Here is a 17,484-nt window from a genome sequence, read left to right on the forward strand (position 1 = left end):
TGAAAATAATACATGTGTTTGGAAGAAAATTTGGAAAATATGGAAAGCACAAAGTTCTTCTAGCACCCTGCACTTTTTTTTAATGTGTGTTTGTTTGTTTTGTGTGTATTCATGTACCTGCTCTGGCACATATGGAGGTCAGGAAACAACTTGAGGGAATTGGTTCTTTCATTCCATCATGTGGATTCCAGGAACCATGTCTGGAGCCTGGCCTTTACCAGCTGAACCATCTTAGCAACCCTGCTTTTATCTTTTACAAAGAATTATTGTATGTGTATTTTATTCAGACAAGTACATACATGTCTCTATATTTTTATTTCAGTTGCTTTGTATTGTAAGCATTTTGGTGCACTTGTTTTTTGTTTTTTTTTTAAACACACAGTAACAAAATTCATTACAAGACCTTTTTTGTTGTGGGGCATTACAGCTACTTTTACATATCTATAAATGTCCGTACTGTGTTTGTGCTTGGCAGTCCTCCCTCCATACCAGGAGCTGTCCCCACGTCCTCTAGTTCTCTCTGACTTCTGTTCCTGTACTCGAGTTTTGTTTAATACAGAATGTTGTGCTGTGCTCTCTCCAGTTCTTGGCTCCCTGACTTTTTTGAGTTCAGGTGTCCATCTTGTGACCATGTGACTGTCACAGTGATTGCATCAGCTCTCCATGTGCTCCACCTTCACCTTCCTTGATTCCCTGGAAGGAGTATGCTTTTCTTTACCTGTAGAATGAACTTATTTAGTCTGCCTCGTCTCCATTCCTGTGTCCTTGTCACGTGTTAAAATAACGTGCTTTTATACCATCCTTTTGTGAGTCTTTCTCTGTCTCACAGGCAGTTCCCAAATAACCACACCAAGACTTATTATTATTATGAAAGCTAGGCTGATAACTTAGGCTTGTTTCTAACTAACTCTTATAACTTAAATTAACCCATGTCTATTAATCTGTGTACTGCCATGTTCCTCATGAATGTTACCTCTCCTCTAGCATGTTTTACTTATTCTCCGTTTGGTTGGCAACTCTGCCTTCTTCTCAACATTCTCTCTGTCCTGAAAACCCTACCTAGATGATTGGCTATTGAGCTTTTCATTAAACCAGTCTGAGTGATAAATCTTCAGTGTACAAAAAGATTATTCCACACAGTCATCCAATCTGGGCTATATCCCAGAACACACTCACACTATGCACTCACTGCCCTTCCCTGTGGAAATGTCCAGTCATCTGAGATCCAGGCACTTGCCTTTCCTCATTCCTTCTGAGGGGGTGACTCTTTCTGTCTGAACCCTTCCCTGTCTTGTTGGCTCCTCTCTTATGATATTTATTGTAGTTTACGAAAACACTTACTAGAGGGTTTTTCTTGCTAAGAACATTAAGTCATAAGTACAAGAGAGTGGCTGTTGTCAAGATATTAGCCCAGAAGAGTATCTTTTAACCCTAACTGTATTCTGCCTATTTAAAAACATTTTTGTAGCACAGGTATTGTTTTCAAGACAATTTATTTAAGGCCTTCTAAGTCACTGTCAGCACTCAAAGCCAGAGGACTGACTGGAGGTGAGTATGTCCACTATAGTGCTCATGTGCGGTATGGCCCAAAATACCTTCTCTGTGTGTCTTAGTGTCTTTCTTTATAAAGTGAAAACACTTAACCCTTCCCGGTCATCTTTTTTTTTTCTTCAAAGAATGAAATGCCCTTTTTTTCATGTTTGTTAGTAGAGAAGACTATTTTAAATGCATTCTTTATGAATAATATTTAAATAAATAAAGTTTGTGTTTCCACACATCTGCATGTACCCTTGTTGCTTTGCCTAGGCGCAGCAACATTTCCATTTCTGCACCAGCTCAGAAGTAGTACAGGCTTCCTTCCCAGAGTGCCTGTGAAGGCTGCTCTTACAGTTCTGTGCACAAGGACCCGTAAGATCATTTTGAGAATAGCACTGTAAGATGGACTCCATTGCAGATGCCTCTCCAAACTGTCTGACTCCTTCAGGGTGCTGTCCTCCTGCATCATCTACAAGTATTTCAGATTCATCACCACCATGTCACCTTGTAATTATGTCTTCATTCTTGAGCACTGCACTGCTGGCCACCACCTGGTTACATTATTCATGGTTTACAGCCATGTTGGAAAAATCTCTTGAGATGAGGAGTCAAATATTAGGGATCTCTGACACCCAGCCCTTGTTTAGAGTGTGTTTGAGGTCATTTTTACTTGGATTATCCTAGGAGAAAAATCCTCTAAAAACACACGTTTTCCATCAGTTCTTGAATTTTGTATTCTACTTTTGGTTTTTCTCTTGACCATCATGATGATTTTTATACCAGGTTGGATTTCTGGTGACCTCCTACAAATTACTGGTTATTGTAAAAACATGGTGAGCTCCAACAGGACTCTGGGTGACTAGTGGAAGCTATAGGCTGCTTTTAGAATTGTCCCATTTAAGAAGAAAATAGTAGTAGAACAGATTCTGTTTGTACATCAGTAAGGGATCATAAACCTGGTTACTTCTTTTATTATTTGATTTTGTTATGAAAAGAAAGCCTAAAAAGGGGGCATCTGTGTCCAGGGTGGGGTCATTACACTCCTGGGATGAGGCCTTGGAGGAGCAGCCACACCTTGTATTTATCCACGGCTCCCCCTGGGAAGCAGTGCACTTTATAAGCATTAACTCATTTACTCTCTGGGCACTTCTACTTAAAAGGTAAATAAGGCTGAAGGCTTTTTCTTCTTCAAAACAGATGAGGAAAACCAGCCAAAGAGGAAAATGACTTGAGCAGAGGCTGGCTAGGTGGGGTCAAAATGGGGCTGTGGTGTTGTCCTGGACAAATCTCCTTTCTCCTCCTTGGGGCAGTGGGGGCTGGGCCTTTGTGTGGAGTGTGAAATGCTGCAAAGACGAGCAATTGTTCTTCAATGCTTTGTGCTCCTTTATAAGAAAGAAGAAATCAATACACATTTTCTCATACACACACATGGCAGCCCTCCACCTCTCCCGCAGCTCAATCCTGCAGGGGGAGGCATGGCTATCTAAGCCAGCAGGATACACCAGCTTCCAGGAAAAGGCATGAAAACTCCTCATTCTGCACTTAGCAGTCAAGCTCTCTAAAGCCAACCATAACACTGGCTAAGGCCATCACAATGACTGCGGGAGCTAGTTGGTCCAGCTGGAATGGACCAGTGCAGTGCTGTAGTGCCTGAGGGTTCTTAGGGAGTGTAGTGACAGGAGGTATACCTAGCACAGACTCTGTTCAGAACTCTTTCCTAGTTTATGGAGAAGTTCTTTGAAGGATACTGTTAGGAAATAAAAAGATGGAGGCAGTAATTTTTATCTTTTCAATTATCATACAGCTAATCATAAAGCTGGGCATGTCAGCTCATAATCTCCATACTTTAGAGGCTGAGGCAGGAAGATCACTATAAATTCAAGGCCAGCTTGGACTTTACAGTGATGGCCCTATCTGAAGTTAGAGTCTTATTATCATTTTAAAAGACAGCATTGATATCTGGAATTCAGTTACAGCTTATGCCAATCAACAGTTTAGGATGAATAACAATTTTTGCTACTATAAACAGAATGATGGGTTCAAGTGACAGAATGGCTTTGCAGGGCAAGGGGGATTCTATGCAGGTGAGCAGCTCTGGAGAGACTGTGAGTCCGTCACACAGAAGAGACATGAGATAGGGAGCAAGTAAGTTGTCCAGATGCAAGAGGAAGGAGGGTAGAAGAGGAACTGAAAGGCAGAACAAGGAGCTCATGGAGCCTGACCAAGTGGTCCTTGGCTTCATGATAACAGGCCAGCATGCTGGCCCTGCCAAAGGGAAGAGCGGTGCGTGCACCTGGCCCAGTCTCTGCTGACATGAACTCCCTGCCTGGTTTTTTACAGTTCCCACTCCTTAGAAGCTGAGGTTCTGTGGAGTGATAACTGAATCCTATGCAGCCCCAGGCCCTTGTGTTCCTTAGGCCACAGCCCTGGTGTGAACGCCAGTGTGCCTAGACACCAGCTTTACCTTCTCTGCCGCTAAGCAAGTGATTCACATCTAAGCAGCGAACCATCCCATGGCTTTTAACAGGAGCCATTGGAGGGACTGCTCTTTGAAAAGAGAGCTTCATCTTCCTGAAGCCAGCAGTCTTGAAACTGTAAACAAAACAGTGGCCAACTCTATTGCTAGCATCGTGGTGGCCTGATGTTAATATTAAACATCTCCGGTAAGGCAGAGTGCCCTGTGCCCAGCTTCAGAATTAAAATAAATAAAAATAAGAGAAAACCTGTTTTGTTTTGTTTTGTTTTTTTTAAAAAAAAAAGCAGTAAGGTGATTTGTCGTCTTTCCTTTGTGAGGCCATTTGTCTTCTCTCACATCAAATCTGTTATAAAACAGTCACTGTGAACGTAGAAATCATCCCAGGAATGTAGAATATTGATGCACAGGAGCAGGGCTCCTTTTGTCTAAACTCCCACCCCCAACAAGCTCAATAAGGTAAGTTATTTTTCTCTAAAAGAGTGTGAAAGACTTGACGGTGCTGGGAGAACTGGTAGGAGTTTGCAGTATTTCCCATCTTTGTTAATGTGTGGTGAATTTATAACCAACACTGAGGAGAAAGCCTTCACCAGTTCCCACTGTTGCCCCTCTTTCTCCTTCAGTCTCCCCATCTTTTCAGGTCCTTTGTTTGGGGCCTGGACCTGCTTCTTTAAACATTTATAAATCTTGAGTCTGTCTGATCTTTAGGAGACAGGCCAGAGCCACATGTCACCAACTGTAATTTAGAGCTGTAGAACTAAAAGCATCTGCAGGGGTTTGAAAGACCTAGTTCTGACCTGACCGAAAGAGTGCATTGGAATAGCCCTTCTCAGGTCTCCTTCAAGCTCTGGGAAGATAGTGATGAGAGCAGGCAGCCTGGGTAATTTATGGGCTCCAAGCTGCCTCCTAGTCCCCTTTGAAATGAGTTGTGTACTGCCACCTTGTGGTGGATTGGTACATCTGCAATTTGCTATCTGGAAAACGGGGACAGATTGAGATTACTTTGCACCCAGACTCTGGTGATGAATGACACTGGAGAGATTCTCTGGGTCATTTACTATTTTACTATTTTGCTAGACTCATTCATATCAAATAGTTCCCAGGAAGACTTTTTTTTTTTTTTTAGAAAAAGACAAAGAAGTAGGTCTTCTATGCGAAGTTGCTACTTTTCTTTTTCTACTACTCCCTTTGTATGGAGTGTGTGTGTGTGTGTACGTACGTGCATGCTTGTGATGGGAGGATGAGTGGATGTGGCTTCATTCCTGGTTTGGGTTGGGATATGTGTCAGCCACTTTTGGTGGTGGTAGGAGAATAAAGGGAGCCTACATTGACCTCCTTAGCTATACACAGGAATCATAGGCTTTCTGCCCCATGATTTCATTGTGTTATTGGCAGCCAACTGTGAGGTGTCAAGGCAGCCAGTCGCTCCTCATACATGTGTGACAGAGACACTGCTTTGTGCTCCAGAGACAGCATTTTATGGCAGATGCCATAGTCTTACTGATCAAGAAGCTGCAGTTTACTCAAGCCAAGGTGGGAACCACCTATGACAGCAGGTTGCAGCCTTGTACACCATTATTACTGTGCTGTAGGCTACTGCTATGCTCACTTTTCCTGCTTGGATATTTAAGACAGTGAGCAGTTACTCCTTGGTCTTATTTATCTCCTTAGAAAGAAAAAGAAACAATGCACAGCCATGGCCTCTAGCACACTCTTTCCAGCAGTTAGAATGCAGGCATCTTACTGGAAGAGGGTTCTTTATTTAGGTGCTATTGGCACTTGCCAAGTGATAATTGAAAGGCACCTTCCAGTAGGTATTTAGAATGCCTGAGCCTACTGGTTGAAGAGAGTAGAATTCTGAAGGCAGGGGATGTATGTGTTCAAAATGTAGGAGGCTAGCCAGGATCTAGCTCGGTGTTACGGTACGTGTCTGAGACGTGGAAGGCCCTGGATATGCTCCTAGCACATGCGCACACTCAAAGACATGTGCTGATAGACGCCTCTGTGCCCACAGACCTGTCTGGACTCCACCAGCAACGCTACAGTTGATGCAGTGCTAGGATTGGCACAGAGGGTCTGAGGGCCTTACCTAGAAAGGCAAATTGAAGGCTTCCGGAATTCAGACAGTCTGCCAGGAAGATTTCCAGCAGCAATGGAAAGAGCTGAGGGTCTGAAGCTGAGCAGCATGCTGTAGGGCACAGCCATCCACCTTGCTTCTGTCCTGGCTCTGGGGGTGAGGGCCAGTGGGTTAGTGTTGTCTGGGCGGGTGTTTGAAAATGGCCACCTATCTAATCTGATGTCTGTTGTTCTTTGTCTTTTTTGCTATATTTTTCTTTTGGGTTTTTATTGTTATTTGATTTTTTTGTTTTGTTTTGTGGGTTTGTTTTTGTTTTTAGATTTTAAAAAAATGTGTATGTATCTATGTGAATCTGCATATTAGTGCAGGTGCATGCAGAGGCCAGAAGAACATATCAGATCCCCTAAATACTGGATTGATAGGCAGTTGTGAGCCACCCAAAGTGGGTGCTAGGAACCAAAATTGGATCTTCTGCAAGGATGCACTCTTAAAAGCTGAGGCTTTTCTCCAGCCACCTGTTTTGTCTTTGTAATCTTGCACAATAGTTAGTGAAGTTTAGGTTTGTTGATAGAAGTTTCTGTTCTACCCAGTCCCACAACCGTTCAGTCCCAAAGAAACATGCAGAGGCCTACATTAACTATAAACTGGTTGGCCTCATAGTTCAGGCTTCTTATTAACTAACTCTTTCATCTTAAATTAACCCATAATTTTTGTCTGTGTAAGCCACATGCTTGGTACATACTGTAAACCATTTGGAGGTTTGGTTTTCTGTTTGTTTTTGTGTGTGTTGTTTTTTGTTGTTGTTGTTCTGAATCTGTCTTTACTGTATATTTCTCTTTTCCTGACCACACGAGTTTTTAATTTGCTAAGCGATATGGCTAGGATTAAAACCATGGCTTTGACAGTTGGATCCACACATTCCAGCTTTCTGAGAGTCTAGCTTCATGGCAGAGATACTGGCAGGAACCATGTTTATTGCCACAACTCTATGGAGTTTTAAGATTCCTGTCACCACCAAGAAGCATGCTGTCAGGTGTTCAGAAACATCATTTAAGTGTTTGGTGGCAGGACCTTTTAAAAGAGCCGCAAGGTTTTTGCAACTAAAAATTAGTCAGGAAGCCTCTCTTTTGTGAGACATTCTTGCCTCTAGCAAACAGAGCCCACCTGAGAAAATGCTGCTACCAAGAAGCCCTGCTTAACTCTGTTGTTTTGTGTCTAAAATTACTTCCTAAGCTCTCTCAGGTTTTATGTGGATGTACTTGTTTACATTGGGCGCCATTTGTTGGCAGAGGTTTCTGTCCTGCCCAGTCCTACAGCTGTTCAATCCCAAAGAAACACAGAGATCTACATTAATTATAAACGGTTGGATGTAGATGAATGTGATAAAGTGGTCCTACACTAGCTCAGAATTGAGTTTAGTAAAGGGTTCTTTATTTAGGGGTAGACTCACAGATCAACAGTCCTCTGCATGATTGGGAACAGGAACCATATCCAGCAGCCCAGAGAGAGAGAGAGAGGACTCTGCAAGCTTTACACTGCATTTATAGTACAAGAGACCACACCCAAGTGGGCTGGTATCTTTTAAAGTCTATTGGCTGAAGGAGTTCCCACAGCACCTCCCCCTTTAAATAAGAGAGTCCCAAACCCAATATAAAACTATATACAGTAAGAACAAATATCAAGTATAAAATTTAGAATAAACAATATCAAACAAGAAACATGCTAAATGTTTCAATAATTATCCTATCCTAAGGAGTCTAAGTCTTGTATTAGAAATGACTTGACTAAGACATGAGAGGAAAGTAACTACGATTATCTAGTCTTCAACTCCATCAAAGACCTGAGAAAGAAAATAACATTACTTGAGTACAATCAAGCAACTTCCAAAATGTGCAATAAATGACAGAGACAACTGGCTACCTGGGCTACCTAGAGTCTCACTTGCAGTGTTGAAGCAACCAACTTTGGCTACGGCCTAAAGTAACTGACAGCCCATTTTCAGAGGCAGGAAAATTTTCAAAACCATCTCACCCTGTCTTGGCAGTCTTTTTTCTTGTATCCTGCTTGTCCTGTCCGGTCACCATGCATTTTGTCAATGGTAGAGGCATGGGCAGTTCTTTGCCCAAAGGCCAGTTTTGCCAAGAAGAAAACAAGCTCCAAGTGGAGTGTCTTCAGTGCCCAACATATTCTTGGGAATAGATCAGTGCTGCCAGTTTCAACAGTTTAAATAACCCTCAGTTATTTAAATGCCATATTCTACAGTTCTTTGAGGTGGTGGAATATTACCTATCTAAAGACCCTGATCAGTCTTAACTATAAGAATGGCAAGCATGGATGACCATTGACCTGTAATTCTTAATACCTATATAAGTTAAAGAGTAAGGCCTGATATTAGAATATTAAACAATCTTTAAACAACTGTGCAGCAAATGAGGACAATGGCTTTAAAATGTAAACAGTGTATAAGTATCTTGATCAGAGGTAGAAATGTATAGTGCAAAATAATAGATATATCCTAAAATTGTATCAATATATAAAATGTCGCAAGCAGAGGTAGAAATATGCATGCATACAATATGACAGAATAACTTTGCATATATACTTACAAATATTGTAAACAGAAATAGGAACTTATTAAATATAACTAATATAATTTGAATTTGTATCATTCTATAAGAGTCTTTACTAATGTAAATTGTCTATAAATAATAGCTCACAAATATTCACTCTATTGCTCACTATTATTATTAGTGTGTGTATAAAACCTACCTATTATCCCATCCAATTCCTGCCCTCTTTTTTTGTAAATTGTTGTCAAAACACAAATAGGAAAAGGTGTTAGTGACACTTTTGGTCAGGGTACTGTAGGCACCAGTGGACTTATCTATATAAGAAGCCTTCACCTTGTCTACTTGGAGCCTTCTTGCAAGGTTTTAATCTTGATCTGGACCTTGTTCAGCATGACACTGGTGGAATTAGAATTGTTAGTCTCCTGCCTGTGTATGCTATCACTGTCCCTGCGTCTCGAATGTATGTAGAAGGCCATGTTCAGGCTGCCACCCTGTAGTGCTTAGTGTGGGGTTTGTAGTGTGCAGGCGAGGTAGAGAGCAGAAAGCAGAGGTGGTCCGGGTGCTTTCTAAGTATGCTGTGGGTATTTAGGGTTGCCTGGCCCCGAGAGCCAACAGATGAATATTTTCAGATTAATCAAAGACATGTATATAGGTTTGAAGCTATCTTTCTCTTTTTTTCTCCTTTCTTCTCTTCCAATTTTAGGCAGGTTCTTGGTATATAGCCCAGGCTGGCTTTTAACTTGAGATCAATTTGCCTCAGCCTCCCAAGTGCTGAAACCACAGGCCTGGTTCAAATTATACCCTTAATCAGAAGGGCAGGTTACTGTGTTGCAGGGTGCGTTTGGAAGACGTGTGACTCACTTGGAGACCATGATCTAGTTTTAAAGGGTGGACAGGTTTTTCTGGGGAACAATGGGTCAGCTGCTTTCTTTGTGGTACCCACAAAAGCAGCAGGGACTGGGGTTGTCTTGGAGTTTGGGGAGTTCAGGCCACAGTAGGAGGAGCATGGTCTTCGAGAAAGCAGATAGAGTTCAGAGCTGGATGCTGCAAGCTACTGACCTAGCAAATTAAAAGCCCTGCATAGGCCATTTGCAGGTTTAATACACTGTTTGCCCAAATAGCATCATGAAAGACAATTATCTGTATTGCAGTTCTGTGAGAAGTGCACACATAAAGCTGAGGGCTGTGTTGTGCACACACACTTATTTTACTAAGGAATGTGCAAATCTTCACCCACCAGAGTGCTGCTTGCATTTCTCAGCTGAAGCCAGACGCACCACTCTCCCTTCCTTCAGAAGACACAGTAAACCACATCCTTGTTCACACGTGCACACACTCTGTCTTTATGGAAGATGGCTGCTACTGCATGATCATTTTTTTCCAGAAACAAGTTTTATTGTAATATAGTAAAAATATTAAATTAGAAAATGCCTCACTAAGGGTTATAAAACCTTACTACACTAGAGATAGGTAATTATCCCCTCTGCAGCCTAAATGACAGTTTAAAAGAAATAAAAATGCTCATGCTCATTACTTGCTTTTGTAGGTTGTAATAAAGGGTGAGTTAAATTTTAATTCAAGGAAGAGCCCCTGCCATCGACCCTTCCACCCTGGGTCCAAATCCCAGTAATTACTCTGTTGCCTGTTCTCCTGTGTAATTCTAGCGTTCATACCTGGGCTACAGTGGACATTGCCACTGGCCAGTGAGAGCAAGGATACAAGAGATAAAGCAGGGCGGCGTTTCAGATCAGAGATTCTTAGCTTTGCTCCCAGTGTGATGAGGAGCAGGATTCTGTTCTTGAAACAGAAGCTTACCAGGTTCACTGTGCAGAACCTGATGAACCTGCTCCTGACACGTGACCCCTCAGTGGACAGTAACTGCTGTCTTTGTCCAATGCACTATGCTGCCATTGCAGAGGCAAGTGGAATCATTTGCTTAGGGACAATGATAGCTCTCAATATAAGCCGGCAGGGTGAGTCTGGGAGGGAATAAAAGAATAATAGCCCTGTGCCTGTTTCTCCCCTCAGCCGGAGTCACCTTGAAGTCATGCTGTCCTTTTTGTCAAGCAGCTATCTCCTTCATGTTTCGTTTTTTTGGTTGAAATGGCTAGAGAGGCTTGTGTGTGTTGGCAGATTGTCAGGCCACAGCGCAAGGAATGAAGGCTGGGCAGGGCTGCTGGGATCTGCAGGGCAGCACGTGGGTGTTCATTTGCATTTGGGGTGAGGTCTTCCTCCTTTGTAGGACTGGACAGATGCCTAGAGCTGGGGAACAACAGTAATGTTTGGGGTTCAGGGCTGGTTGGCACTTTAGGATGAGGCTTCCAGCAAATTCATGTGACTATAAAATGCCTGTAATAAAACTGAAGATCCTCTGTCATTTTCTGTCCACAGTTTCTCTGCCTGCACAGTGACCCCTTCAGGACAGAGCTGATCTACATCTGACTTCTGCCATTCAGGGTTTTCCATCTCCCTTCCTCCTTCATTTCCTCCCTCCTTGCCTCCCTCTGCTTTGATGTCCTTTCTGCTGGGGTTCCATCTCTTACTCTATAGCTACAGCAGGATGAATGCTGAAAAGCTGAGCCAGCATCATGGCACAATCCTGTAATCTTAGCATTGGTGGCAGAGGAGACAGGCTACAAGTTAGAGTCAGACCGGACCCTATTAGACAGGACAAATTAAGACTACTTGCAAAGATGGCTTTTGTTGCATCAGGGTGGCTGCTGGAAGTTCTCAGGCAGCAGGAACACCTTCAGAAACTATTTTCTTAATATGATGGCAGACTGTTGAGAGCCAGATCTGAAGGTGTCAGTCTGGAGTGACTTTCCCCTGGGATGCAGACTCCTGTTTCATCAAGAGTCCTGTGGCTGTTCTGATTCTAGGCAGTCACTGTTCCTATGGACAGAAGCAGATATGGACCCTTGCCTCAGTTAGATGTGGCCCTAGGGTTGTTTACTGGGTCTCAGGGATTCATATCCCATGGGTCTGGGCTGTTGGAGCTTTGAGCCTCTTCCTGTGGGGTAACTCTGCTCCATCCACAGAGGAAATGCCCAGAACCTGGTTCCCCTAGCAAGGCTTCTTCACTCCCACACCCCAAACTACATTCTCTGCCATTTCCCTCACTGATCCACGTGCATTGCGTACAACAGCAATAGAAGTTGTAGTGGTCACTCACTCTATTTTAAAGGTTTATTCTTCCGTGTGTGTGAGTTTGTACATGTCTGAAGAGGGCATCAAGTTGCCTGGAGCTGGAATTACAGGTAACTGTTAGCTGCCTGGCGTGGGCACGGGGAAACAAACTGGTGTTTTGAAGAGCAGCAAGTTCTCTTAACCTCCAAGCCACCTCTCCAGCCCCTTATCACCATACTTTTAATGTCCAAATTGAGCTTTAGAGTTAGGCATTGGTATATACCTGTAATCCCAGCACTTGAAGGACAGAGGCAGTAGGATCCAGAATATGAAGCTGGTGTCAAAAGTAGTAAGACCCTACCTATCTCAAAACTATAATGGGTTATGGGGATGACCCAGTTGATAAAGCAGTTGCTGTACAAATGAGGACCTGTGTTTGATCTCAGCACCCACATAAAAGGCCAGGAAAGGGTGGTGCACACTTACAACCCCAGTACTGGGGAGGCAGAGACAGGAGGATCCCTAGAGCTTATTGCTCTTCCAGCCATAGGCCAGAGAAGCCATCTCAGCACACAGGTGGTCGGCTCCTAAAGAAAGTCCCAGCATACATGGGTAGCTAGTTTTATTTTGTTGGTGTATGGTGTGTATTATATTCTTGTATACATGTTATGTATTCAGGTCCCTACAAAGGTCACAGGGAGGAGCCAGCCATCTTCCTCTTGGCTGAACCTAGAGTGCACTTTTTCCAGCTAGCTTAGCTGACCCACAAGCCCCAATGACCCTCCTGTTTCCCCTCTCACCTCCCACCCCCAACTCTGAGGTCACTGAGTGCATGGTTACATGTAGTTCTTCACATGGGCACTGGAGGTCTGAACTCAGGCTTATACATACAGCAAGCATTTTACTTAGTGAGCTGCCTCCTCGGTCCAATAATGTTAATTTTTAAAATCCAACTTTAAAAATAAATTAGACAATTAAATTATTTCTTAGACTGAGATTAGAGAAAGGGGTGTGGGGGAGGGGAAGAGCCTGGTTCTGTTCTGAACCTCTGCACATATGATCATAATTGGAATCTTGTTGCCGGGTCATTTTCATTGTTTTTCAAGTACTGCCAAGTCCTAGAAAATGTATGAAAACTAAATTATATCCCCTACATCCCATGTCTGATTGAATCCTCTCGGTGCGTGCCAGTCTCATATATCCTATTAAAATATTCAATCTTGTTTTCTTACTTGAAGAGCCTGTCTGTAAAGGGCAAACTTACAGAAAACTCATTCCCTGGAGACAGGGTGTCCAGCCACACTGGGCTATTTACATGTTTCACTGTGTGATTGGCTGCTTCTGCGTTTCTTCCTCCCTTGTATTTGTGAATAAGCACGCCGAGATGTGGTTCCTAATTATACGGCTATGTTTTCTATTGAAGAAACAGATGAAGGTGTTTTCCAGCTTCTTGGTTTCTTTTTAACCTTGAAAAGTTAAGCAGCATGTTAACCAGTTTGTTTTATTTCCTAGGACCGAGTTGTATCGATCTCTTTTCGGCCAGCTCAACCCTCCTGACATGGACCATGGGGATTGAACTCACTGTCCTCTCACTCCAAACTCCCGACCCCCACCCCAGGACCCACCTGGTGCTTCAAGGACAGATGACTTCAGGGTGCAGCACTGGGGATCCCTGGGACCGTGCTCTTCTGGGAGCGTGTACCTTACATCCAGGAAAGCTCAGCCTCTGAGTCTTTTAACATTCATAGATATTGTCAGGGCTAGAGCCATGGCTCAGGGGTTAAGAGCACTTACTGCTCTTGCAGAGGACCCAAGTTCAGTTCCTAGCACCTACACCCAGTGTCTCAGAACAGCCTCTAACTCCAGTTCCAGGGGATGGGGATTCGGTGCCATCACGTGGCCTCTGTAAATCACCAGCACTCAGGTGTGTACTCACTCCCACACAGACGAAATTAAAACTTAAATAAATCTTTTTAAAGAAATCTGTGGTCATCAGTGTGAGTTACTGAGCTAGAGGAGATAGTTTAGAGTAAATTGACAATGACACCTGCTGGAAGGATTTGTGGTTTTCTGCTTAAATCGTCTACTTGTACAAAACTCCATTTCCTGCTGGGTGGTGGTGCATGCTTTAATCAGGCTGATCTCTGTGGGTTTGAGGCTAGCCTGGTCTACAAAGCTAGTTCCAGAAGAGCCAGGGCTACACAGAAACCCTGTCTTGGGAAAAAAAAAAAAAAAAAAAAACAAACATCTCCATTTCTTTTTTTTTTTTTATTTACTTATTTATTATGTATACAATATTCTGTCTGTGTGTATGCCTGCAGGCCAGAAGAGGGCACCAGACCTCATTACAGATGGTTGTGAGCCACCATGTGGTTGCTGGGAATTGAACTCAGGACCTTTGGAAGAGCAGGCAATGCTCTTAACCGCTGAGCCATCTCTCCAGCCCCAACACCTCCATTTCTTGTCCATTCATCCCTGAACAGACGTTCAGGTTGTCGGGTTGTTCCCACATCTCGACTGTTGTGAATGGCACTGCGGTAACTGTTGGCTCGTCTGACCGTCACTGACTTCCGTTCCTTTGGTGCTTACACTGAACCGGGACTGCTGGGGCAGATGGTGGTTCTGTTTTGTGTGTCCGTGTGCATGTTTGTGTGCTCATGCAGTGCTGGGAACCCAGGACTTCACATGCTCTGAGCATGTGTTCTGCTTCCCAGCCCCTCTTCAGGTTTGGAGGAGCGTCCATGCTGTGCTTCACAATGGCCGCTCCAGCTTTCAGCCCAAATAGTGTCCAAAGGCTCACCTTGCTGCTCTGCCAGCATTTGTCATGACTTATCTTTGGTAAAAGCCATTTTACCAAGTGATGCCTCGGCATGCTTTCATTTGCCCCTCGCAAACAATCAGCTATGTCTAGCTTTCTCTAATGAACCTCTTGGCCATTTGTGTATCTTCTTTTGAGAAGTCTATTCTCAATGTGGATGTTTGTTCTAAGTATGGATGGGTGGAGAAAATGTGGTATAAGTGCACAGAGAAATTCTATTCAGCCTTTAACCAATAAAGGATTCTTTCTTTGGTGATGACTTAGACAATCCTAGAGGACACTGTTAAATGAAATAAGCCAGGAACAGAGACAAAGATCTCAGCTGTAAGCCAAGTATAAAGCAGTTAATTCCCACATGCAGAGGAGGATGGTTGTTAGGTTTCAGCTAGGAGGGGATGGAGGAGTCAGCTTTGAGGTCCAGAGTAATGGGAATAAATTCCACATGTCTCACCACAAAAATGTGATCAGTGTGGCCCTGGATCTGGTAAAGACTCAGTTCAGCCACTTCATGCTGTGTGCATCAGAATGTCATGCTTAAGACCATGGATATATATGCTTAGGATTTTTCAATGAAAAAATAACAGTTGGGGCTGGAAAGATGGCTCAGGGGTTAAGAGCACTGGCTGCTCCTCCAGAAGACCTGAGTTCAATTCCCAGCAACCACATGGTGGCTCACAACCATCTGTAATGAGGTCTGGCGCCCTCTTCTGGCCTGCAGGCATGCATGCAGGAAGAATACTGTATACCTACTAAAGAAAGCTTAAAGAAAGAAAAGAAAAAATAACAGTTTGGGCCAGAGGGTGTAGCCCATTGGTGGAGCACTTGCCCGGCATGCAGAGGCCCTCAGTTCCATCTCTAGCACTGAAAGCAAAATACTAATTACTAAATCCATGAAAGAAACACCTGTGCTGCTTTGGGTAGATGAGCACTGGCTTGGCTAGACTCTGAGAGTACGGGTCCATAAACCCACTTCTGGGCCCTGAGAATTCCTACTTGACAGTTTACAGCTAGGGAGCCGGAAGCCCACACTAACTTCTCTCATGCTGCCTCTTCATCCCAGCTCTGGCGGCAGGAAGAGGCAGACAGATTTGACTTCAAGGCCAGCCTGGTCTACAGAGTGAGTTCTAGGACAGCCAGGGCTTTTTAGAGATACAAGGAGAAGGAAGAATTCCTCAGGCTCTTCTCTCCCCATTCCTATGTCACTGGGATAATCCAGCAGGAGGCAGTGGGCCACTTGTTTTTCATCCACAGGTCAAAAGCTGGAGATTAAATCCCCAAGAGGAGGATATATTGGCCTGCTGTATCAATATCTGCCATGTGGAGTGTGGTCATCTCAGGCTGGCACACACTACTCCTTTGCCCCAATTTTTTATTTAGAGCAACTGAGTAAGAGCACAGATAATGGCTCCAGACCTGGGTGCAGATTCAGTTAATAACCAGCATCTATAAAGTCAGGTTTGGATAGTGTAGCCCAGTGACAAAGTTTCTTGCACAGGAATCCCATGTATGTTTCACTACCAAAGGGCCAAGCTCCAAGCAAGGAGTGTTGGGGGAATGTGTACCACAGTTATTCTGTGGAGGCCATGGCTTTCCATCTCTTCTTCATTGTGCTTCTCCATATTGATCCCAAGGAACCTTAGGCTTGACTGTTGAGGAAATGCATAAATTTAGGCTGTCTCCAGTCATTCAAAAGGTAAGTCAGCCAAAGTCAGTGGGTCCCACGCACAGGCAACACAGACACTGCTCAAAGAACAGGGAGGAGGGGGGGGGGCGAGCATCTGGGAGGCTGATGGGACCCAGAAGGACACAAGTCGCTCCTGATGAGGAAGAAGGCTGAAATAGATCAAAATATCTGGAGCCCAGCAAGTTCAATTAAAATGAGGTATAGACAGGCGAGATGAAGAAGGAAGGAAGAGAATTCTCACTGAAGGGGAGGTGTGCATTTTAAAATGCAGAAGACCGCCCTCCTGCCAGCCAGGAATAAATTGGAAACTATTTTAGTTGACATGGATCCTGCAATTCAACTGTTACTAGAAAGGCAGATTAGTTGATAGATTTGCATTTTAATAAAACTAATACTTTACATTTGGTAGCTAATGCCGATTTCCAAATGAGTTGGTAAGTCATTGAGAGTTTCCACCCGAGCCCACTGCAGTGGTGACTGATTTTTGCCCAGCCTACTGGCCTCACACATCACACTCAGAAGCTATTATCCCTCACGGTCCAGAGAGGTGGCTGCAGCATCTGCCAGTGCAGGTTGGCTCTGAGGATGGACAAGGTGGTAAGGCCAGCTTCTTGCTTTATTTTTAGGTTAAAAAAATTAATAAGCTGCACCTGTCATCCCGTCACCCAGAAGTAACAGTGCTGGCCGCTTAGAATGGCACAGGCCTGAGGCAGAAGAATTGCAAGTTCGAGGCTAGTCTGGTCTACATAGACCCCATGATAATGACTATATGTTATTTTAACTAGGTAATAATTACTCTGTTATATAAATGAAGTGATCCCCTGACCTTTGCATGGGTGGATGCACTCTTCTCCAACAGCCATACCCTCAGTGAGAGTGACGGTAGGCACAAGACTTGGACCCCCTACCCCTTTCCCCCGCTGAGATAGATGCCGGCCCAGGACTGAATTTGCTGGGCACTCATCCACCACTGAGCTGCTCCTTCGTGTCCAGGTCTTGATTTTTCTTTGGGATTTGAAATTTTTCATTTTCACTTTTAAAGACAATAAAACCCAAATACTTGGGGTGGGGTGCAGCTCATCGGTAGGGTGTGCTCGGCATGAGTGAGACTCAATCACTAGCAATAAAAACCCATAAAACCAGAGCACCTACGTAGCCATATGTACCCCTACACTACTCCACAAAACACACAGGCCCCCC

The 17,484-nt window shown here is 43.8% G+C and overlaps 1 protein-coding gene across 1 annotated transcript in view; it reads left to right on the plus strand.

Annotated features, from left to right (window-relative positions):
• Aatf (apoptosis antagonizing transcription factor) overlaps positions 1-13,726 on the plus strand; it is a 105,582-nt gene extending 91,856 nt beyond the window's left edge. The window contains exon 12 of the mRNA XM_041664873.1: positions 13,295-13,726. Within this exon, the coding sequence (XP_041520807.1) occupies positions 13,295-13,358 (64 nt within the window). The 3' untranslated portion in view covers positions 13,359-13,726. The remainder of the gene's footprint in view (positions 1-13,294) is intronic.
• The last annotated feature ends 3,758 nt before the right edge of the window (positions 13,727-17,484 follow it).

Source organism: Microtus oregoni, unplaced genomic scaffold (assembly GCF_018167655.1).
Source record: "Microtus oregoni isolate MIOR12 unplaced genomic scaffold, Mior012 000015F_ref0000493, whole genome shotgun sequence".
Lineage (NCBI taxonomy): Eukaryota > Metazoa > Chordata > Mammalia > Rodentia > Cricetidae > Microtus > Microtus oregoni.